The sequence below is a fragment of the Entelurus aequoreus genome, linkage group LG03 (genome assembly GCF_033978785.1).
Source record: "Entelurus aequoreus isolate RoL-2023_Sb linkage group LG03, RoL_Eaeq_v1.1, whole genome shotgun sequence".
Classification (NCBI taxonomy): domain Eukaryota; kingdom Metazoa; phylum Chordata; class Actinopteri; order Syngnathiformes; family Syngnathidae; genus Entelurus; species Entelurus aequoreus.
The window spans coordinates 7,218,536-7,243,427 of record NC_084733.1 but is presented as its reverse complement, the minus strand read 5'-3'; the positions used below and the strand labels follow the sequence as shown (position 1 = coordinate 7,243,427).

General features: G+C 38.0%; 1 protein-coding gene across 2 annotated transcripts; it reads left to right on the top strand.

Moving 5' to 3' along the window:
- Positions 1–673: 673 nt before the first annotated feature.
- LOC133645300 (pre-mRNA-splicing factor 18) lies at positions 674–23,970 on the top strand. 2 transcript variants are annotated; one of them, XM_062040185.1, is made up of 11 exons: positions 674–854; positions 4,145–4,222; positions 4,394–4,420; positions 12,229–12,330; positions 14,301–14,414; positions 14,527–14,673; positions 16,142–16,210; positions 16,294–16,434; positions 19,619–19,690; positions 19,771–19,926; positions 23,323–23,970. In XM_062040185.1, exons 1-11 carry the CDS (start codon positions 789–791, stop codon positions 23,401–23,403), a joined length of 1,053 nt encoding a protein of 350 aa, XP_061896169.1. In that variant the 5' UTR covers positions 674–788; the 3' UTR covers positions 23,404–23,970. The 2 variants fall into 2 exon arrangements, with proteins under 2 accessions (XP_061896169.1, XP_061896174.1); XM_062040190.1 differs by lacking the exon at positions 4,394–4,420 and having other exon boundaries at positions 676–854.
- The last annotated feature ends 922 nt before the right edge of the window (positions 23,971–24,892 follow it).

Genomic DNA, 24,892 nt, shown 5'->3' with positions numbered 1-24,892 from the left:
CCAGACGACAGTATTAAGGGCGTGCCGTGACGGCACCGCCATCTCTCCTTAGTTTTTTTTTTACTGTAAATAAAAAAACTTCAATTTTACAGTCAAATGTTGGCACCTGAGCTGCCAGTTTTTTTTTGTGTGTATATTTTTGTGTTTATTACTGTAAGTGCCAAAACGGCACCACAGTTTATTACAGTAAAAAAAAGTACTGTTTTTTTCATTTAGAGAAAAATAATGCAGCTGAGATAGGCTCCAACACCCCCCGCGACCCCAAAAGGGACAAGCGGTAAAAAATGGATGGATGGATGGTGTAAAAAGCACAGTAAATGTCACAATTTGACCATGAAATCTATTGCTACTTTTACATTGCACAATTTGATGGATAGCGCTGCTTGGAAATCATTATTATTAGTATTAATTTCTATTTAAAACATGGTTTGAATGTTTGATCATATATAATTAGACGATATTTAAGTTAACATCATTTGTGATTACATGGAGTACATATATTTTTTTCCTCCCAAAATAGAAAAAAAAAAAACATTTAGTAAGAAAAGTTACACTACTTTATTGATAAATATTATTTCCAGGCCAATTAAAATGAGACAGATTCACAGATTCACCCTCCATTCCGGCAGGTGGCGGTAATGCACCTCAAATCTGTTTGCCAACCACCATTACACAGCAGAAGAAGACTAACTTCCGGCGGAAGTAGCGCTGCTCAGACGAACAAACCTTTACTAGAATGTTTGTCTTATCCGAATAACCTTAACATTGTTTGATATTATGTGCTAAACATGGACATTCTTAAAGCTGAGATTGCCAGGAAGAGAAAAATCCTCGAAGAAAACCAGCTGGTTGACGTAAGTTTGTCGCCATGGAGGATGTTTGTGTTCGCTACTTAGCTCACCTTCTAGAATGTTCTTTAGAGCAGCGGCCGGTCTTTCTACTAACTCTCTTTAGACACTTTTAAAAACAATAACATTAAAGTCAATAAATCATGTGGTTTAGTAGATAACAACGGTCAGACACTGATGATCTATCACAGTGTTTTTCAACCACTAGTGTGCCGTGGGAGATTATCTAATTTCACCTATTTGGGTTTAAAATATGTTTTGCAAAGCAGTAATTATAGTCTGCAAATGATGTGTTGTTGTGGAGTGTCGGCAGAGTAACCCTGTAATACTCTTCCATATCAGTAGGTGGCAGCAGGTAGCTAATTGCTTTGTAGATGTCGGAAACAGCGGGATGCAGGTAAAAAGGTGTCTAATGCTTTAACCAAAAATAAACAAAAGGTGAGTGCCTCTAAGAAAAGGCATTGAAGCTTCGGGAAGGCTATGCAGAACGAAACTAAAACTGAACTGGCTACAAAGTAAACAAAAACAGAATGCTGGACGACAGCAAAGACTTACTGTGGAGCAAAGATGGCGTCCACAAAGTACAACCGAACATGACGTGACAATCAACATTGTCCCCGCAAACGGTGAGTTTAAGGACAGACGAAATTAGTAGGACAAAACGGCGCTGGCCAAATACTCTCTTCAGTGAAGCATGTTTAATATAAACAGTAGGAAGGTTTGTGTCATGTTGGTTCTCCTACACAAACATTATTAAAAACAACAAATATAATTTTCCCCTTATCTTTTTCCATTTTTGAAAAAGCTCCAATGAGCCACTAGGGCGGTGCTAAAGAGCCGCTTGCGGCTTGCCGACCCCCGCTTTAAGGACATCATTCACCACACCTGTTTACTTGACTTTGTGGTCATTATTCACTGCCATTGTTCTATTGTGCACATAACAATGTTGTTCTTCTTTACATTCATATATGCACTTAAGAGTAATACGGTGTGGCCCCATTAAGTGACCGTCAAGAGATTTACCCAAAGGTGGGGGTTTGTTGTGACAGCCATTTTGAGTCGCTTTATGTCAGGTTCAAACACAGATGAAATCGAGATTTCTCTACAGAATCTCCTCTCTGGTCAACAAAAGCACCATGAAGATTCTAGCGGGAACTCTCATTCAACCCTTTTTCGACTACGCATGCACCTCCTGGTACCCCAGCACCTCCAAAACCCTCAAATCTAGACTCCAAACATCCCAGAACAAGCTAGTCAGGTTACTTTTAGACCTCCACCCCAGATCACACCTCACTCCTACCCACTTCTCCAAAGTGGGCTGGCTCAGGGTGGAGGACAGAGTAAAACAACTTGCACTGAGCCTAGTCTATAAAATTCGCTACACCTCCCTGATACCGAAGTACATGTCAAACTACTTCCTAAACGTAAATGACCGCCATAACCACAACACCAGGGGGAGCTCCACAAACCACGTTAAACCCAGATTCCGATCTAACAAAGGTCTTAACTCATTCTCCTTCTATGCCACATCAATATGGAATGCACTCCCAACAGGTGTAAAAGAAAGTGCATCTCTATCCTCCTTCAAAACCTCACTAAAAGAACACCTCCAGTCAACTTCAACCCTTGACTAACACCCTCCCCCCTCCACATCCCACCTCCCTGGATTGTGAATAATCAAATGTATATACTTGTTCTTATGCTTTCTGAACTCACTATGTTCACTGCTCGCTGTACATATCCTACCAAGTCAGACCTACACTGTTACAATGTCCATTTCTCTGATGATGCAATTGTTGATGACTGAAGTGCTGATATCAACCAAACCCGCACCCCACCCCCACCCCCTCCACAGCCCAACCCCCGGATTGTAAATAATGTAGATAATTCAATGTATATACTCTGATGATTAACTTGTGTGATGACTGTATTATGCTGATAGTGCACTACCATTCAAAAGTTTGGGGTCACATTGAAATGTCCTTATTTTTGAAGGAAAAGCACTGTACTTTTCAATAAAGAAAACTTTAAACTAGTCTTAACTTTAAAGAAATACACTCTGTACATTGCTAATGTGGTAAATGACTATTCTAGCTGCAAATGTCTGGTTTTTGGTGCAATATCTACATAGGTGTATAGAGGCCCATTTCCAGAAACTATCACTCCAGTGTTCTAATGGTACAATGTGTTTGCTCATTGGCTCAGAAGGCTAATTGATGATTAGAAAACCCTTGTGCAATCATGTTCACACATCTGAAAACAGTTTAGCTCGTTACAGAAGCTACAAAACTGACCTTCCTTTGAGCGGTTTGAGTTTCTGGAGCATCACATTTGTGGGGTCAATTAAACGCTCAAAATGGCCAGAAAAAGAGAACTTTCATCTGAAACTTGACAGTTTATTCTTGTTCTTAGAAATGAAGGCTATTCCACAAAATTGTTTGGGTGACCCCAAACTTTTGAACGGTAGTGTATATATTTGTACCATGAATTGATTTACGTGGACCCTGACTTAAACAAGTTGAAAAACTTATTCGGATGTTACCATTTAGTGGTCAATTGTACGGAATATGTACTGTACTGTGCAATCTATTAATAAAAGTTTCAATCAATCAATCAATCAATCAATCTATTAAACAGACAAGAAGCAGGGAATTAAACAGAGACAGGATTCAATTTAGCTCAATGAGGAGAAACGTCTGGTCTGTACTCTGGCACAGTCTTCCACCACGCTCTGACAAGAGAATTCCACGCCTCCTCTTTTATTTGGACTTTCCCTGATTACATAGCATCAGCTGTTTCTAAAGGGAGGGGGGTCGTAAACAGCTGTTGCCTTCGGTCACAATACAGTTCAAGGAAAAGATGCCTGGAGCTTGCGTCAGGTCCTGCTTCCTCTCCGCTTTGTAGATCCCGGGTCAAGACAAGATCTTCCTGTGGATTACAATAGATCAAAGAAACGGACACCTTCATGTCGCTTCCCATCGTACACAGTGGAGTTTTACAAGATCAAAGACCGCTTTTCTGCTCGCCGGGAACTCATGGAAACACAACGTTTTGTGATAACTTAGATACAATTATTCCGACACTTTATGTAACAAGATTCTTCTGCTCTTTGTTCTGACTAAACGGCGCACACGTGTGTGTGTCAAAGATATTTCAAGTTGTCTTGCTTTCGCGTTACAAGCAAAAAAAACAACCCCCCGTGGGTTGTTCAGGTGTGCCTAATAAAGTGTCCAGTGAGTGTACATGCCCCTGTGACACGAAGAATGACCCTTTCTGTTCCCACGTCTTGTTTCCAGGGCTCCAAAAAGTTCTTCAAGAGAGCCGACCTCGCACGCAAGGAGCAGGAGGACTACTTCAAAAGATGTGGCTATAAGGTTGATGGCTTCATTTTGCTTTCCTTTACACGCAAATACATTTCACTTGTGTTCAGTGTGATGTCACATTTGAGCCACGCTTAGGGAAGGAGGTGACAAGTTCAAACCTTTTAGTGTTTGTTTCTGTCTTCACTGTGTTGTTTCTCCTCAACCTGCCGCCTGCGCCTGTAGGTTCAGAGAGAGTCTCCTGACAGCCAGGTATGGGCTCGCAACAGTGAAAGTAGCCGACAGGATTGCATGAATACAAAAGTGTGATTTTTCTCCCCCCCTCCCCTACACTGTATGTCCTAATGCTTCTACTTCCTTGGTGCCTTTTTTCCACCTGCAACAGACAGTGTAAGAATGTTGTCTTCCCCCTGGAAGCCCACCAACGTCAGTGTGTACACCAGAGCTGGGCAAATATTTGGACTCGGGGGGCCACATTGAGAGAAAAAAAGTGTCTTGGGGGCCTATGTGTGTGTATAAATGATATATACACATTTAGCTGTACAGTATGTGTGTATAAATGATATATACTAAGGGTGTAACGGTACACAAAAATTTCAGTTCGGTACGTACCTCGGTTTAGAGGCCACGGTTCGGTTCATTTTCGGTACAGTAAGAAAACAACAAAATATACATTTTCTGGTTATTTATTTACCAAAATTTGTAAACAATGGCTTTATCCTTTTAACATTGCTTTAAAATAGCTCTGTGTGTGATGGATGTGAGCCACCACTAGGCTGATCAGTGCAACAGCAGGCAGTCCTGAATGCTAAGCATAACAATAACATACATACCGTATTTCCTTGAATTAGCGCCCGGGCGGTAAATAATTTAAAACCCTCTTCTCACTCCGGCGCTTACCAAAGGCATGCGGTAAATTTAGGCATGCGCTTATAAATTTGAGTGTGATGTAAGGATACCATCATGACATCGCTTAATGCCGCAATAAAATGTAAAGCACAATGAATCGTCCCGGGAGTTATTTTTGTTTGGGTCTGAAAAGGCAATTAAAATAACATTATTAAGGCCTGTTAGCAGGTTTTTTTAGCTCATGATTTGTTTCTGAAATGTTACTCGTACAACTGCATCTAAATGACTCATATTTGACACACGCAGCTATATTAATAAAACATTTTTTCAAAATAAAGCGCTTTGAAAGACGCAACTCCAACAACAAAAAGTCAGCTCTCCACCACTACAAACTAACACAATATTAATAATAAGAATTGCAATTATATAAAACGTAGTAGGTACGTGACTTACCCGGCGGTAATTCTAGTCATACGCTGATTAATTTGCGAAACGAGTTTGACCCGGCGGTAATTGTAGGCATATACTAATTATTTTGCGAAACGAGTTTGACCCGGCGGTAATTCTAGGCATGCGCTAATTATTTTGCGAAACGAGTTTGACCCGGCGGTAAATCGAGGCATGCGCATACTATATACCAGGCGGCAATTCAAGGAAATACGGTATACACACAGGGTCCATTGCCAGGGTTAATACAGTCAACATATATAAAATAAAAACTAAATAAGATGAGGCTCAGAATTGGTTTCTTAACAAAACCTTTCTATTTATAAAGTGCAACATTTCCACATATAAAGTGCAACATTAAACTGATTCAAGTTAATAATAATAATAATAGATTTTATTTGTAAAAAGCACTTTACATGGAGTAAACAACCTCAAAGTGCTACAGTGTATTAAAAAATAAATAAATAAAAAGATAAAAAAATAAAAATAAAAACTAGAACATATAGAAGGGTTTTTAAGCCTTTTTTAAAAGCATCCACAGTCTGTGGTGCCCTCAGGTGGTCAGGGAGAGCGTTCCACAGACTGGGAGCGGCGGAGCAGAAAGCCCGGTCTCCCATTGTTCGTAGCTTTGTCCTCGGAGGCTGGACGAGGTTAGCCTGTCCGGAGCGGAGGTGTCGTGTGGAGGATTTGGGGGTGAGTAGTTCTTTGAGGTAGAGGGGGGGCATTTTCATGGAGGCACTGGTCGTTGCTCAGATTAAATAAAATGACAAAACTTTTCTTCTTCATACAAAAAGTGCAACATTAAACAGTTTCAAGTCAACTCAGCCTAAGATTAACTTTTCTTCCCCCCCCCCGCCTTTAACCCTGGTGACTTTCACTCAATTTTCATGTTTTTTGCCAGAAAAATCAGTTTATCCACATTGTCTGCAGAAAGAGCAGACCTGCTTGCAGTTAAAATGTCTCCAGCTGTGGAAAGTACCGTATTTTTCGGACTATAAGTCGCAGTTTTTTTCATAGTTTGGTGCGACTTATACTCAGGAGCGACTTATGTGTGAAATTATTAACACATTACCGTAAAATATCAAATAATGTTATTTAGCTCATTCACGTAAGAGACTAGACGTATAAGATTTCATGGGATTTAGCGATTAGGAGTGACAGATTGTTTGTAAACGTATAGCATGTTTTATATGTTATAGTTATTTGAATGACTCTTACCATAATATGTTACGTTAACATACCAGGCACGTTCTCAGTTGGTTATTTATGCCTCATATAACGTACACTTATTCAGCCTGTTGTTCACTATTCTTTATTTATTTTTAAATTGCCTTTCAAATGTCTATTATTGGTGTTGGCTTTTATCAAATACATTTCCCCCAAAAATGCGACTTATACTCCAGTGCGACTTATATATGTTTTTTTCCTTCTTTATTATGCATTTCCGGCCGGTGCGACTTATACTCCAGAGCAGGGGTCACCAACGCGGTGCCCGCGGGCACCAGGTAGCCCGTAAGGACCAGATGAGTAGCCCGCTGGCCTGTTCTAAAAATAGCTGAAATAGCAGCACTTACCAGTGAGCTGCCTCTATTTTTTAAATTTTATTTATTTACTAGCAAGCTGGTCTCGCTTTGCCCGACATTTTTAATTCTAAGAGAGACAAAACTCAAATAGAATTTGAAAATCCAAGAAAATATTTTAAAGACTTGGTCTTCACTTGTTTAAATAAATTCATTATTTTTTTTACTTTGCTTCTTATAACTTTCAGAAAGACAATTTTAGAGAAAAAATACAACCCTAAAAATGATTTTAGGATTTTTAAGCACACATACCTTTTTACCTTTTAAATTCCTTCCTCTTCTTTCCTGACAATTTAAATCAATGTTCAATTAAATTTTTTTTTTTTATTGTAAAGAATAATAAATACATTTTAATTTAATTCTTCATTTTAGCTTCTGTTTTTTCGACGAAGAATATTTGTTAAATATTTCTTCAAACTTATTATGATTCAAATTCAAAAAAATCATTCTGGCAAATCTACAAAATCTGTAGAATCAAATTTAAATCTTATTTCAAAGTCTTTTGAATTTCTTTTAAAAAAAAAATTCTGGAAAATCTAGAAGAAATAATGATTTGTCTTTGTTAGAAATATAGCTTGGTCCAATTTGTTATATATTCTAACAAAGTGTAAATTGGATTTTAACCTATTTAAAACATGTCATCAAAATTCTAAAATTAATCTTCATCAGGAAAAATTACTAATGATGTCCCATAAATTATTTTTTTAAATTTTTTCAAAAAGATTCGAATTAGCTATTTTTTCTCTTCTTTTTTTTGGTTGAATTTTGAATTTTAAAGAGTCGAAATTGAAGATAAACTATGTTTAAAAATGTAATTGTCATTTTTTTCGTGTTTTCTCCTCTTTTAAACCGTTCAATTAAGTGTAAATATCATTAATTATTAATGATAACATAGAGTTAAAGGTAAATTGAGCAAATTGGCTATTTCTGGCAATTTATTTAAGTGTGTATCAAACTGGTAGCCCTCCGCATTAATCAGTACTCAAGAAGTAGCTCTTGGTTTCAAAAAGGTTGGTGACCCCTGCTCCAGAGCAACTTATACTCCGAAAAATACGGTACCCTTTCACTGGGCACGGAGCTAGCAGGTATGGCGAGGTAGTGCCTGGCTAACTTGGCAGTAAGAGGATATATGGGCTCATTGTTCTTCCCCCATAGAAGTGGGTCAAAATCTAGTTTTTAATGCAATATGGTCTTAAATCTGCTGCTATAAAAACACCAACGGCATTTGTTATTGCGTTAGCCCTGCCTGACTCGCCGAGGAGAAGCTGCTTAAATGCGGTGGGAGCTGTGTTTGTTCGTCTTTATCTTCGTTGAAGCGATGTTATCCATTGTTGTATCGCACCGCGAAGCCCAAATGTTCCCAAACGGGAGATCTTAACGAGGCAAGAGGGTCTTCCAGCTCTGGCTTTTGCATGTTGTAGTAGCCCGGTCGTTGCTAGCATGCCGTGTGTTGTGCCTCAGTGTGCATTGTTTACACAACGTGCGGCGCGCTACTTAATATGTCCGTGTGGAAACTCGCTCGGTACACCTCCGAACCGTACCGAACCCCCCGTACCGAAACAGTTCAATACAAATACACGTACCGTTACACCCTTAATATATACACATTTAACTGTATAAATGATATATACACATTTAGCTGTACAGTATGTGTGTATAAAAGATATATACACATTTAGCTGTACAGTATGTGTGTATAAATGATATATACACATTTAGCTGTACAGTGTGTGTGTATAAATGATATATACACATTTAGCTGTGCAGTATGTGTGTATAAATGATATATACACATTCAGCTGTACAGTATGTGTGTATAAATGATATATACACATTTAGCTGTACAGTGTGTGTGTATAAATGATATATACACATTTAGCTGTGCAGTATGTGAGTATAAATGATATATACATGTTTAGCTGTACAGTATGTGTGTATAAATGATATATACACATTTAGCTGTACAGTATGTGTGTTTGGCTCCCTTTTTTCCAGGAACACTAATACCAAAAGTCACAATGTACCATAGAGTTCTACAAAAGTTATGACAGACCACCTCAAAAAAACTAAATTTAATTTTACAGTTTTTTACTGAATGGGACACCCAAAAATGTACATGAAAATGAAGAAAGTGGGATTTACAATATTTTTAAAATCTTAATTTCCCCTCAGGGATTATTAAAGTATTTCTGATTCTGATTAACTATGACCAATAAAACACTGAATATTAACAACATATGAACATCTTTTACTTCTCAGACCAGCTCCTCCATTGACATCTTTTACAATCAAGCAAAACACAACAATGTAACAACAGCAAAATATGAATGCAAAGTGTATTACCGGTAAACACCTACAATATGATATATTATATATTATCACTTTTATGCAGAACTTTGCTGTAAAAATCTGCTTTCGCATCTGTTCCTGACACATGTGTTTGGGGCTGGCTGCTCTGAAAACAAGCCCCGCCCACTCTGCTTTGTTCCTGGTCTGAGCTGCTGTGACCTAGATTACCCTAATAACTCCTATAACACCCAAAATGTACACTAAAATAAAGAAGTGGGATTTACAGTATTAACTACGAACAATAAAAGACTGAATATTAACAACATATTTTACTTCTCAGACCAGCTCCCCCATAGTTGTGTATCTTTTACAATCCAGCAAAACCCAACAAAAATGTAACAAACAGCAAAATATAAATGCAAAGTGTAATAAACACCTACAATATGATATAATATCACTTTTATGCAGAAATTGGTTGTAAAAATGTGCTTCCTCATCTGTTTCTGACACACTCTGCTTTGTTCCTGGTCTGAGCTAGATTACCCTAATAACTCCTATAACACCCACAAGTGCAGACCATTTAAATACTTTCTATAGTTCAAGACTTAGTCATTTTAAAAACATCACTGCACATCATAATGGCAAATACACTTCTGATGTTGAAGGTCTAAAAAAAAATGATGTAGAACGTCCGGCGGGTGGATTGAAAATGTTAATGGTCCGCATGTGGCCCGCGGGCCCTATTTTGCCCAGGTCTGGTGTATACTTTTCGTACTGAGCTAGTGACACGATGCTGACATTATTACAGAACTTATTTCCCGGCACATGCAAAGAAGACCAATGAAAAAGACAACAAGGAACAGAAGACATAAACCCAACTGAGGACACATTTCCAGTGTGCTGTTCAGCATGGGTGCTACATTGAAATGGTGCATATTTGTGTTACAAAACTGCTTTTTGACTGCAGCTTTTTTTCTTTTGTGCTTTCGCTCCATGTTCAGCCTGTGATGGATGTCACACTTCGCAAACACACTGATATATCCGATTTGAAAAGCTTTTTTTTTTTTTAATGAGATTGTGTTCCTTAATTGTCATGATTGGCTAAAAGAGCGGTGATGCATGCATCTATAGAAGCATGATGAAGTACTTTGTGCTGTAAAAAGACTACACGTGTGGCATTGTATACACCATTATAATACAGTGTTTCCCATAAACTGCCAAGATACCTGTGGCGGTGGGGGCGTGGTTATGGGCGTGGTCACATGACATCATCGAGCAATTTGCATAATTTACTACAATGATATGATTTTCTCTAAAAAGGCTAAAAAAATGTATACTTACTAATTAATAATAACAGTTTTGTTTTAAACGTCCATCCATCCATCCATCCATCCATTTTACAATATAATTACAACACTTTATGTACATATTTATATACAGATTTGAACAATAAGTTATTCACTGAAATATATTTATTAATTGTGGTTCTTACAAAAAATATATCTTATAAAATATAAAAGCTAAAATGTCTCTTAAAGCTCTGCCCCTTTAATTAGTGCATACTAAATAATTTAACTTTAGCCTACTACTACAACCATATTATTTACCAGCAACATAAAGTGAAACAGAGGCAGAGGTGTCCTGCCACAGTCAGTAACAAATAAACAGAAAACAATAGTGGTCAAATACTAATAAGGTAACAAGAGAAGTATCCTACACTTCTCTTTTGTAAAGTAAATCTCAACAGCCTATATGGGCATGTACATCAACTATATCAGTGTTTTTCAACCACTGTGCCGCGGCACACTAGTGTGCCGTGAGATATTGTCTGGTGTGCCGTGGGAAATTATGCAACTTCACCTAATTTATCCCAAAAATATTTTTGGCAAATCAATAATTAGAATCTGCCAATAATGTGCCGTTGCTTAGTGTCTGTGCTGCGTAAAACTCGGCAGGGTAACCACGTAATACTCCATTTCAGTAGGTGGCAGCATTGCTTTGTAAAAATCGGAATGTGTCGGGTGAGACGAGGATGGTTTGTTGTGATCCTGATATGCAGACCACAGTGGGAGGCAGAGTGCAGGTAAAAAGGGTATGTAATGCTTAAACCCAAAATGAACGAAAGGAAAAGGCTATGCAAAACAAAAGTCAAACTGAACTGGCTACAAAGTAAACAGAGACAAAATGCTGGACAGCAAAAACTTACGGCGTCTACAAAGTACATCCGTACGTGACATGACAATCAACAATGTCCACACAAAGAAGGATAGTAACAACGTAAATAGCCTTGCTTGCTAACACAAAGCAGGTGCGCGGAATAGCGCTCAAAGGAAGACATGAAGCCACTACAGGAAACTACTGGCAAAACAGGAAGGGCCACCAAAATAAGCAAGACAAGAACTAAAGCACTACACACAGGAAGACACCAAAACACTCAAAATAAGACACGACGACTTGGTGGAGTTACATTTTTTCAAGTTTTCTGCTGGTGGTGTGCTTCCAGATTTTTTTCATGACAAAAATGTGCCTTGCCTCAAAAAAGGTTGAAAAACACTGAACTATATGATTTGCCTGAGAAGCTGGACAGGACAAAAAAAAAAAAAAATTTTTTTTATTTGTGGCGGACGTAATTCTTTCGTGGCGGGCAGCCACAAATAAATGAATGTGTGGGAAACACTGTAATATTTGGGACTTTGTGTCCTCCTACTGGACATGACAGGTAAGATATGCATGTGGATCTGTGCTGTTCCACTTATCACTGGGAAAATACGGCCTCTTCAATCCTGGGAACACATTTGCTTTTTCATGATTTTTATTCAATGAAAGCGTTATTTGAACCATAATAAAATCTCTCTTTTGCTCTACTAACTTGAGTTTTCCCCATTTGTCCTGAAGATTGACAAAAAGGAAGAGGATGAAGCGTCCACCTCAGCTAATCCAGGACTGGAGCTGGAGCTGACAGAAGAGAAGCTGCCAATGACACTGTCGCGACAAGAGGTGAGGGGAAAAGCCAACCTTGTGACGCGTGTGAAATTAATACGCTGCCGTATAATTAAAATGAGCAAAATGTATAAATGACACATGTGGTTATGAATGTACTACATGACATACAGCTGTGTTTTTCAACATTTTTTAAGCCAAGGCACATTTTTTGCGTTGAAAAAATTCGGAGGCACACCACCAGCAGAAATCATTAAAAAACTAAACTCAGTTCTAACAGATACTACAATGCTTCCTGTCTCCTTGGCTTTGCGTCGTCTAACATTCAAAATACATTAATCTTCCACCAAATAGGGATTAAAAAAACATGTTATTTTGTCAACTAACAGATACCACAATGCTTCCTGTCTCCTTGGCTTTGCGTCGTCTAACATTCAAAATACGGTAATCTTCCACCAAATAGGGATTAAAAAAACATGTTATTTTGTCAACTAACAGATACCACAATGCTTCCTGTCTCCTTGGCTTTGCGTCGTCTAACATTCAAAATACAGTAATCTTCCACCAAATTGGGGGGGGGGAAACATGTTATTTTGTCAACTAACAGATACTACAATGCTTCCTCTTGTCTCAAAGTAGGTGTACTGTCACCACCTGTCACATCACCCCCTGACTTATTTGGACTTTTTTGCTGTTTTCCTGTGTGTAGTGTTTTAGTTCTTGTCTTGCGCTCCTATTTTGGTGGCTTTTTCTCTTTTTTTGGTATTTTCCTGGAGCTGTTTCATGTCTTCCTTTGAGCGATATTTCCCACATCTACTTTGTTTTAGCAATCAAGAATATTTCAGTTGTTTTTATCCTTCTTTGTGGGGACATTGTTGATTGTCATGTCATGTTTGGATGTACATTGTGGACGCCGTCTTTGCACCACAGTAAGTCTTTGCTGTCGTCCAGCATTCTGTTTTTGTTGACTTTGTAGCCAGTTCAGTTTTAGTTTTGTTCTGCATAGCCTTCCCTAAGCTTTAATGCTTTTTCTTAGGGGCACTTTCCTTTTGTTTATTTTTGATTAAAGCTTTAGACACCTTTTTACCTTCACTCTGCCTCCCGCTGTTTCCGACATCTACAAAGCAATTAGCTACCGGCTACCGCCTACTGATATGGAAGAGTATTACACGGTTACTCTGCCGAGCTTTAGACAGCACAGACACTCAACAACAACACATCATTTGCAGACTATAATTTACTGGTTTGCAAAAAATATTTTTAACCCAAATAGGTGAAATTAGATAATCTCCCACATCACAGTGGTTGAAAAACACTGACATACAGTATATACTTACCGCATGGATGTAAAACGATGATGTTATTTAGAGCATTTAACAGAGCAACTCTCAATGGCTCCATTGTTAGCTGACTTTTGCTAACGTTTGTTTACAATCTAGAATATGTAAAAAAAATAAAGAAATACAAACATGTTCTTGTCTTACGTAAGAATTGTGAATGATAGACAAAATTCCAAAAAAAAGTGCAGTTTCTCTTTAAGAGTCCTATTATTTTTTTGTGTGGTTGTTTAATTATCTTTCTCTTTTTCTGTTTTAATGTGTAAAGTTTTTGAGTGTTTTCAAATGGTAAACGATTCTGTTTGAAATGATGTCAGGAGAGTTTTCTTCCTCTGTTAGTGTCATATTCCTCTGAGGTGAGATTAACAATCTGTCTGTGCTAAAAGAGCACAATTGAATAGCTGACTTTCTCAGACAGCAACATGTTTATACAACTTCAGATTGGTCGGGGTATGTTTTTTAATCATTGTGTCTTTTATTCATGTTAGAATTTAGTTGGTCCGTGAGTTTACAAAGTGATATCAATCACTTTTTAGATCATTTTAGTTTAAAACGTACTGCTGACTTTTTGGGAGTTTCACTGCATTTATCATTAATGTTGTTTATCTTTACGTCTTGGTGTCAAGGTTGTAAAATCAGTACCGCGTGAGATGGTTTAGTCGTCAACAGTGAACAAATGTGTTTGATTAGGTCATTCGGCGACTGAGAGAACGAGGCGAGCCGGTCAGACTGTACGCAGAGTCCGACTATGACGCCTTCCAACGACTGCGGAAGATTGAGATTCTGACTCCGGAAGTAAACAAGGTAGGCCTCAGGACACTTTGCAGTGTTCCACTTTCTCCATAAAAACCCCCCCACTCCTGTTAACCCCTTTGATCAGCTTACACAGTATTGGTGGCCACTTCCTGTTTCTTAGGGTTTGAGGAATGACCTGAAGACTGCCATGGACAAGATTGACGCGCAGTACTTAAATGAAATTGTCGGCGGGACAGAGCCTGGAGAGGTGGACACGCAACATGACCTCAAAGTGCATGAAGAGAACACCACCATAGAAGAACTGGAGGTACTGCACATCACCATTGACCACCCTCACTTTTCCCAAAGACCGCAAACTGTTAAGCAATTTTTTCAAGTTGCGGACAAAACGGGAAGATTAGAGGAGAAGAAGTTTCAAGACCTCTCCAACATAGCGGAAACTAGGGTTGTCCCAATACCAGTATTTTGGTACCGGTACCAAAATGTTTTTCGATACTAAATTAATCATCAATCAATCAAAGTTTATTTATATAGCCGTAAATCGCGAGTGTCTCAAAGGGCTGCACAAGTCATGACGATGAATAAAAGGGACCACAAAAAATTTAATTATTGTCTTTATTTGAACAAACAATCTTAGGGTAGATGAAACATATGTTTATTATTGTAATTTAGTCCTTAAATAAAATAGTGAACATACTAGACAACTTGTCTTTTAGTAGTAAGTAAACAAACAAAGACTCCTAATTAGTCTGCTGACGTATGCAGTAACATATTGTGTCATTTATACACCTATTATTTTGTCTACATTATGAGGGACAAACTGTAAAAATTGATTATTAATCCACTTGTTCATTTACTGTAAATATCTGCTTATTTTTTGTTTTAACATGTTCTATCTACACTTCTGTTAAAATGTAATAATCACTTATTCTTCTCTTCTTTGATGCTTTACATTAGTTTTGGATGATACCACACATTTAGGTATCGATCCGATACCAAGTAGTTATAGGATCATACATTGGTCATATTCAAAGTCCTCATCTGTCCAGGGACATATTTACTGACTTTATAAACATAATATGAATTTTTAAAAACAGAATTTTGTGAGGATAAAAAATATCGATGTAATCATAGTAGTATCGACTAGATACGCTATTGTACTTGGTATCATTACAGTGGATGTCAGGTGTAGCATTTGTTTACATTTAGGAGCGCTAGCTTTTGTTAGCGGTGACGCCGGTGAGCTATTGTATCCTCCTACGGTGTGTAGTGAAGCATGTTTAGCTATTCCTCATCCTCCAGTGATACTAATACATGTAAAACACTTACTTTATTTGTCACCATGGAGACAAGGATTAGTGATTTAGAAGTAGCTCTTCTTGAGGGTGTTTCAGTGTTATAACTTCACCTTTATCTTAAATTTTTACACCAAAATGCGTCCATTCTCCCTTTTCTGTCTACACACTGTGTCTGCTTGTAAGTACTCTGTGTGTGCGCGCTGCCGAACGTGCTCCTCTGCTCGTAAAACCAGCAATGTCATGACGTGACAACGGTGCGCCGTCATTGACCGTTAAAAAAAAATATGGGGAACCGGTACTTTTCAGAGTATAGTACCGTTTTTGATTCATTAGTACCGTGATACTAAACTTGTACCGGTAAATCGTACAACCCTAGTGGAAACCCTAACAACTTATTAGTTGTCTACCAGTTAAAGCGGTACACTTAAGTCAAGCCCACTCACATGTTGTATGATTTATTTATTGTCGTTCATGCAGATTCTTGGCAGAGCTCTGGGCATAGGAGATGACAATGGAGACCAAGATGTCATCGACAAGTTTCTCAGTGTGAGTGCTCTTATTTCAGCTTTATTCATTATAGCTCGGGCCCTCTTGTCGGTGGTGTCACCAGCCGTTCTCTTGGCTTCCAGTTTCTTCTTGGCGTGTGGGCCAAAGATCTGAACAGTCGCGAGGACCACGTGAAGCGCAGCGTTCAGGGCAAGCTGGCCAGTGCCACCCACTCTCAGACCGAGGCTTACCTCAAACCTCTCTTCAGGAAGCTCAGGAAGAAGGTACCAAAAAACTAATCAATTATCAAGGCTGAAATATTACAGTTTCGGGCTCAAATGGGAGTTTGTGAACGACGCTAACACGGTGAGGATGTCAAATAATTGCTAGCGTATAATGGCAATAATGAATGCATTTGAATATACATATCATATCAGTGTTTGTTGTGTCGATAATGATCCTACGTTAACTATTGTATGGATTCTGAGGCACAAGTGATGACATGATCAAACTGTGCTCCACAAAGTATGCTGGCAATGTGGAAATATTGCTAAGTTTTGCAGTCTCATTATAAATATACAATTCACAATGAATGTAAAGCACTGGTTTTACTTGTATTCTAATATCGCACCTTGGAAAGAATCGCTCGCAGTCACAAGCAGCAAAGTACCGGGTATTGTTACGACGCAACTGGCGGTACAGACAAAATATACCCAGTTATACAGTACCTAGTTTATAATTGTAGTGGCTAAATAACATAGTGACTAAAACAGACAAAAGTAATGTGTAAATAATGTCAATAAGTAGATGAACCATCTTTGGCTGTGAAGTGAACACTAGTAAGGTTGTAAATACTGTATAGAGTAGGCTAACCCATGTGGTTCCTGTGGATGTGAACACAAGTTGTAGTGACTAAATAACATAGTGACTGAAACAGACAAAAGTAATGTGTAAATAAGATCAATAAGTAGATGAACCATCTTTGGCTGTGAAGTGAACACTAGTAAGGTTGTAAATACTGTATAGAGTAGGCTAACCCATGTGGTTCCTGTGGATGTGAACACAAGTTGTAGTGACTAAATAACATAGTGACTGAAACAGACAAAAGTAACGTGTAAATAGTGTCAATAAGTAGATGAACCATCTGTGGCTGTGAAGTGAACACTAGTAAGGTTATACATACTGTATAGAGTAGGCTAACCCATGTGGTTCCTGTGGATGTGAACACAAGTTGTAGTGACTAAATAACATAGTGACTGAAACAGACAAAAGTAATGTGTAAATAAGGTCAATAAGTAGATGAACCATCTGTGGCTGTGAAGTGAACACTAGTAAGGTTGTAAATACTGTATAGAGTAGGCTAACCCATGTGGTTCCTGTGGATGTGAACATAACTACTGTAGTGACTAAATAACATAGTGACTGAAACAGACAAAAGTAATGTGTAAATAAGGTCAATAAGTAGATGAACCATCTGTGGCTGTGAAGTGAACACTAGTAAGGTTGTAAATATGTGTACTCTATTACAAAGAAAAAGCAGCTCTTATGCGTTACGTTCTAACAATTTGTATGTTTTAACTGTTCCTCATGTACGGACTGAATTTGGCAAAAGAGCTTTTGGCATTGCTGCCCCTATGGCATGGAATGCATTGCAGACGAAACTGAAACTTACAGAACTACTTCCATTTGGAGCCTTCCGTTCTGTCCTGAGGGACAAACAGCGAGAGACGTTTGCACAGTGCCTGTGTTTTTAAAGATGTAAATCTCTGTTGTTTTACAGTTCTCTTATGTATTTTAAAATGTATGTCTTAATGTATTATTTTTGAAACTGCTCTGTGACATGTGCTGTTGACCTCTTGGCCAGGTCACCCTTGTGAAAGAGATCTTGATCTCAATGGGTTTTCTTATCTGGTTAAATAAAGGTTCTATAAAAATACTGTATAGAGTAGGCTAACCCATGTGGTTCCTGTGGATGTGAACATAACTACTGTAGTGACTAAATAACATAGTGACTGAAACAGACAAAGTAATGTGTAAATAAGGTCAATAAGTAGATGAACCATCTGTGGCTGTGAAGTGAACACTAGTAAGGTTGTAAATACTGTATAGAGTAGGCTAACCCATGTGGTTCCTGTGGATGTGAACACAAGTTGTAGTGACTAAATAACATAGTGACTGAAACAGACAAAAGTAATGTGTATATAATGTCAATAAGTAGATGAACCATCTGTGGCTGTGAAGTGAACACTAGTAAGGTTTTAAATACTGTATAGAGTAGGCTAACCCATGTATCAAACTGTGCTCCACAAAGCAGCAAGTAAGGAAATATTGCTAAGTTTTGCAGTCTCATTATAAATATACAATTCACAATGAATGTAAAGCATTGGTTTTACTTGTAATCTAATATCACACCTTTGAAAGAATCGCTCGCAGTCACAAGCAGCAAAGTACCGGGTATTGTTACGACGCAACTGGCGGTACAGACAAAACATACCCAGTTATACCTACGGGTAGTTTATAATTGTGCTGAAGGACCAATTTTAAATATTGTGTTAAGTTGTTACATTGTCACTAGCACTCACCACAATTACTGTAGATTAAAAATGAAAATACAGGTCATACATGTGACGGTGGTGTAGTAGTTAGCATGTAAGCCACAAAGTCAGGAGCTTCGTTTGGGCATCTCTGTGTGGCGTTTGCATGTTATACCTGTGTGTGTGTGTGGGTTTTCTCTGGGTACTCCGGCTTCCTCACACATTTAAAAAATATGCATGTTAGGTTAATTGGAGTCTGTAAATTGGCCTTTTGTATTAATGTGAATGGTTGTTTGTCTATATGTGCCCTTAATTGGCTGCCGACCAGCCTCGCCTCGTGTGTACCTCACCTGAAGTCAGCTGTGATAGGCTGCAGCCTATCCTTATCCGTGACCCTAGTGAGGATAAGCCATATAAAACTCTGGTTGGATGGACATGTGATATCACTCTTGAATGATCGGTATTGGAACATCTCCGATATTATTCAATTGGATTCTAGTTTATGAATGTATTACAAAAATAACCAGTCTTTCTTGTTGATAGGAAGAGAACATGGAATTAGTTGTCCATTGGTCATGATTTTTGTAAAGGATTATTTTACGTTGCAGTATTTCTTATTTTGTACAGTGTTTATTAATGAAATGCATTGAGTGGCATCACAATAAAGGAAGCAGAAGGTGTTCAATCATCATGTGAGATGTGACCTGACATTGGTTTGCTGCATATATTGGTGCCGATTGATATGGGAAAACTAAGTTGTGAACAGAATGTCATATTTTCTAACAAAAATAATCATCCAAATAGATCTCACGTGTTCATGTTAACTGTGGATTGCTGTGAAATACTGTAATGTATAATATTAACCAATTTTGCTCAAGAGTCCTCAGTTCATTTCTGCATTTGCCATTCATTGAAATTGTGCTGTGTCCTTTAGAATTTACCGGCTGACATCAAAGAATCAATCACTGACATCATCAAATTCATGCTGGAAAGGGAATACGTCAAGGTTAGTTTTCTTCTTGCCTCTTCCCTCACTCAACAGCACATGTTTTTGAATATTTAAATAAGCTGGTTTTCTCTGTCAAGGCAAATGACGCATACCTGCAGATGGCTATAGGAAACGCCCCGTGGCCCATCGGCGTGACCATGGTGGGGATCCACGCCCGTACCGGCAGAGAGAAAATCTTCTCCAAGCATGTGGCCCACGTCCTCAACGATGAAACGCAGAGAAAGTATATTCAGGTGAGAGAAATGAATGACGTCACAATACCAGGTATGTGATTTTTCCGTCGAGAGTCGGAAATCTGTCTTTTTTACCTCCTATAAAAATAAATATTTTTAGTTTTTTCCAACCTACAATGTGTGTTTAAAATCTTGATCCATATCTTTGCCATACCTGCCAACAACTACGGTTTTCCCCTAATGAGTAGGGTTTTTGATCATCCAGTGGTAAAAAGTAAGGTTTTCCATTCAAAATGATGAAGTTAAAAATGGAAGCTACGTAGTGAAGCAACTCCACAGGCAGGGGATTGGTTGGTTTACGTAAAAGAACATCCATGATTGTTTACTACGATGAGTCACCATTGGTTAAGATTAGGGCAAAACATTAGGGACAGGCCAATCAGAGGCAAGATAGGGTGGGTCATGGTACCAGGAAGTGAAATCACAACAGACATCCCAAATGACGAAAAGAGAGTCGGAGAAGAGAAGAGGGAATATTCAAGATTTATATCTTTAAAAAAACTAGTGGAAGATGGCAGAGGGATTGTCTTCCTTAGATGTTTCTGTTAGCCATGTAGACCACGTCCAGGAAACCCACAATGTTGGCCACATTTGGACAAATGTATGATAAAACATTCATTTGACTTGTTTACCATGTAAGCACAAATCAAAAGTGGAAGAGGTGGAATACACATTTAAGAACACACATGATTGTGGCAGACATGTTTGCTACAGTATAGTCTGTCTAAATGCTAACTTTCATTTTCATTGGCGTTTTACAACAAGACAGTAGCTGACATTTTGTTCATTATTTCTACTATTTATATTTTGACATTGAATAGTTGAATCATTTTGAAACATAAACAACAAGATATGTGTTATTTCTCGCTATAAATCACAAATGGCTATTCAAATAAAGGAAGTTAGCTCAAAGAATAAACATTGTTTGTACTCTTTAAGATTTTTGCATTCGGAGCAGTTAAAAGTGGAGAGGGAGTCAACGAGACAGAAATTGGCTATAAAATCCAAGGCAGAATCCATTAAAGCACAAACAAAAAGGAAAATGTAAGCTGCTCAGAAATTTGCCGGAAAGGCTCATGTCAGAGCCATCGAAGCAAAAATGCCAAAGTAATGTGGGAATGAAGCAAAGTAATGTGTAAATAAGGTCAATAAGTAGATGAACCATCTGTCGCTGTGAAGTGAACACTAGTAAGGTTGTAAATACTGTATAGAGTAGGCTAACCCATGTGGTTCCTGTGGATGTGAACATTACTGTAGTGACTAAATAACATAGTGACTGAAACAGACAAAAGTAATGTGTAAATAAGGTCAATAAGTAGATGAACCATCTGTGACTGTGAACTGAACACTAAGTAAGGTTGTAAATACTGTATAGAGTAGGCTAACCCATGTGGTTCCTGTGGATGTGAACACAAGTTGTAGTGACTAAATAACATAGTGACTGAAACAGACATAGTAATGTGTATATAATGTCAATAAGTAGATGAACCATCTGTGGCTGTGAAGTGAACACTAGTAAGGTTGTAAATACTGTATAGAGTAGGCTAACCCATGTGGTTCCTGTGGATGTGAACATAACTACTGTAGTGACTAAATAACATAGTGACTGAAACAGACAAAAGTAATGTGTAAATAATGTCAATAAGTAGATGAACCATCTGTGGCTGTGAAGTGAACACTAGTAAGGTTGTAAATACTGTATAGAGTAGGCTAACCCATGTGGTTCCTGTGGATGTGAACACAAGTTGTAGTGACTAAATAACATAGTGACTGAAACAGACAAAAGTAATGTGTAAATAAGGTCAATAAGTAGATGAACCATCTGTGGCTGTGAAGTGAACACTAGTAAGGTTGTAAATACTGTATAGAGTAGGCTAACCCATGTGGTTCCTGTGGATGTGAACATAACTACTGTAGTGACTAAATAACATAGTGACTGAAACAGACAAAAGTAATGTGTAAATAATGTCAATAAGTAGATGAACCATCTGTGGCTGTGAAGTGAACACTAGTAAGGTTGTAAATACTGTATAGAGTAGGCTAACCCATGTGGTTCCTGTGGATGTGAACACAAGTTGTAGTGACTAAATAACATAGTGACTGAAACAGACACAAGTAATGTGTAAATAAGGTCAATAAGTAGATGAACCATCTGTGGCTGTGAAGTGAACACTAGTAAGGTTGTAAATACTGTATAGAGTAGGCTAACCCATGTGGTTCCTGTGGATGTGAACACAAGTTGTAGTGACTAAATAACATAGTGACTGAAACAGACAAAAGTAATGTGTAAATAATGTCAATAAGTAGATGAACCATCTGTGACTGTGAACTGAACACTAATAAGGTTGTAAATGCTGTATAGAGTAGGCTAACCCATGTGGTTCCTGTGGATGTGAACACAAGTTGTAGTGACTAAATAACATAGTGACTGAAACAGACACAAGTAATGTGTATATAAGGTCAATAAGTAGATGAACCATCTGTGGCTGTAAAGTAAACACTAGTAAAGTTGTAAATACTGTATAGAGTAGGCTAACCCATGTGGTTCCTGTGGATGTGAACACAAGTTGTAGTGACTAAATAACATAGTGACTGAAACAGACACAAGTAATGTGTAAATAAGGTCAATAAGTAGATGAACCATCTGTGGCTGTGAAGTAAACACTAGTAAAGTTGTAAATACTGTATAGAGTAGGCTAACCCATGTGGTTCCTGTGGATGCGAACACAAGTTGTAGTGACTAAATAACATAGTGACTGAAACAGACACAAGTAATGTGTAAATAAGGTCAATAAGTAGATGAACCATCTGTGGCTGTGAAGTAAACACTAGTAAAGTTGTAAATACTGCATAGAGTAGGCTAACCCATGTGGTTCCTGTGGATGCGAACACAAGTTGTAGTGACTATTTTATTTTTATTTAGCCTGTATTTAACCATTGAGATCAAATATATCTTTTCCAAGGGAGACCTGGCCAAGAGGGCAGCAGCAAGGTTACATTAAAAACAGTAAACAACAAAACTAGAAGAACCATCTGTGGCTGTGAAGTGAACACTAGTAAGGTTGTAAATACTGTATAGAGTAGGCTAACCCATGTGGTTCCTGTGGATGTGAACACAAGTTGTAGTGACTAAATAACATAGTGACTGAAACAGACATAGTGACTAATTTGAATGAATGGGATATGTATTTAAGTCAACTCTGTGGATCATTTTTCAATTCTTCAAACACTAAAACATCTTTAAACGGTTATTTTTGTGCTCAGTTTTGCATGTTCAATTGCTGAAAAACCAGGAGCTTATTTTCAGGCTTTTTTCCTTAAGTTGAAATCACATGCCTGCATTACAGATGTGTCACTGAGCGCTTGGGACGACACATGTTCTTTTCTCTTCCACAGGGACTAAAGAGGCTGATGACCATCTGCCAAAAACACTTCTCCACGGATCCATCCAAGTGTGTCGAGTACAACGCTCTTTAATGTCAAGCTTTAATAAGGTTCAACCTGCTACTTTATGTCGGAGGAATGACATTGGGGGACATTTATCTTGCATATTCACACTCATCAAGCGAGTCGCTCGTCAGTGCGCACAAGCAGACGCTCCTGGCGTGTCTGTATTTTGTCCTTTTCACACCATCATAAAAGCTCGGCAGTGTTTTTTCAAACCTGAGCTGCGTATTGATGTGCTGCGCTCTAGTGGTGTAGGTTTTATTGCACCAGCTCACCGCTACATAATCAGCTGTCTTTATTACCTTTAGTCGGACTTTGTACTGGACAGAAGCATCGTGACACCTTCACAACTCCATGTAGTTATTTGACATGGGTGCGATATTGTGAAAGCAATATTTTGCAAACAGATTTTATCTAAAAAAAAAAGTGTAAATAAATCGGTACTGTATTTGACAAAAAAAAAGCTCCATTGACTGCACCACAAATTGTGTTCGCTTAATGCGATTACCGTATTTTTCGGACTATAAGTCGCTCCGGAGTATAAGTTGCACCGGCCGAAAATGCATAATAAAGAAGGAAAAAAACAAAAATAAGTCGCACTGGAGTATAAGTCGCATTTTTTGGGGAAATTTATTCGATAAAACCCAACACCAAGAATAGACATTTGAAAGGCAATTTAAAATAAATAAAGAATAGTGAACAACAGGCTGAATAAGTGTACGTTATATGAGGCATAAATAACCAACTGAGAACGTGCCTGGTATGTTAACGTAACATGTTATGGTAAGAGTCATTCAAATAACTATAACATATAGAACATGCTATACGTTTACCAAACAATCTGTCACTCCTAATCGCTAAATCCCATGAAATCTTATACGTCTAGTCTCTTACGTGAATGAGCTAAATAATATTATTTGATATTTTAGGTCATGTGTTAATAATTTCACACATAAGTCGCTCCTGAGTATAAGTCGCACCCCCGGCCAAACTATGAAAAAAACTGTGACTTATAGTCCGAAAAATACGGTATACATTAGCTTTGCCATTGACATGCTACTTATTAGCGATTTTACATGGCGATTTCAACACCTCTAAATTTGACAACTAAGATGCATGTTGCAATCAAACAGCTGCTGCGTAATAAGTACCGTATTTTTCGGACTATAAGTCGCAGTTTTTGTCATAGTTAGGCCGGGGGTGCGACTTATACTCAGGAGCGACTTATGTGGAGGGATGTCCGATAATGGCTTTTTGCCGATATTCCGATATTGTCCAACCCTTTAATTACCGATACCGATATATACAGTCGTGGAATTAACACATTATTATGCCTAATTTGGACAACCAGGTATGGTTAAAAAATAATAAAATAAAATAAGATAAATAAATTAACATTTTCTTGAATAAAAAAGAAAGTAAAACAATATAAAAACAGTTACATAGAAACTAGTAATTAATGAAAATGAGTAAAATTAACTGCTAAAGGTTAGTACTATTAGTGGAGCAGCAGCACGCA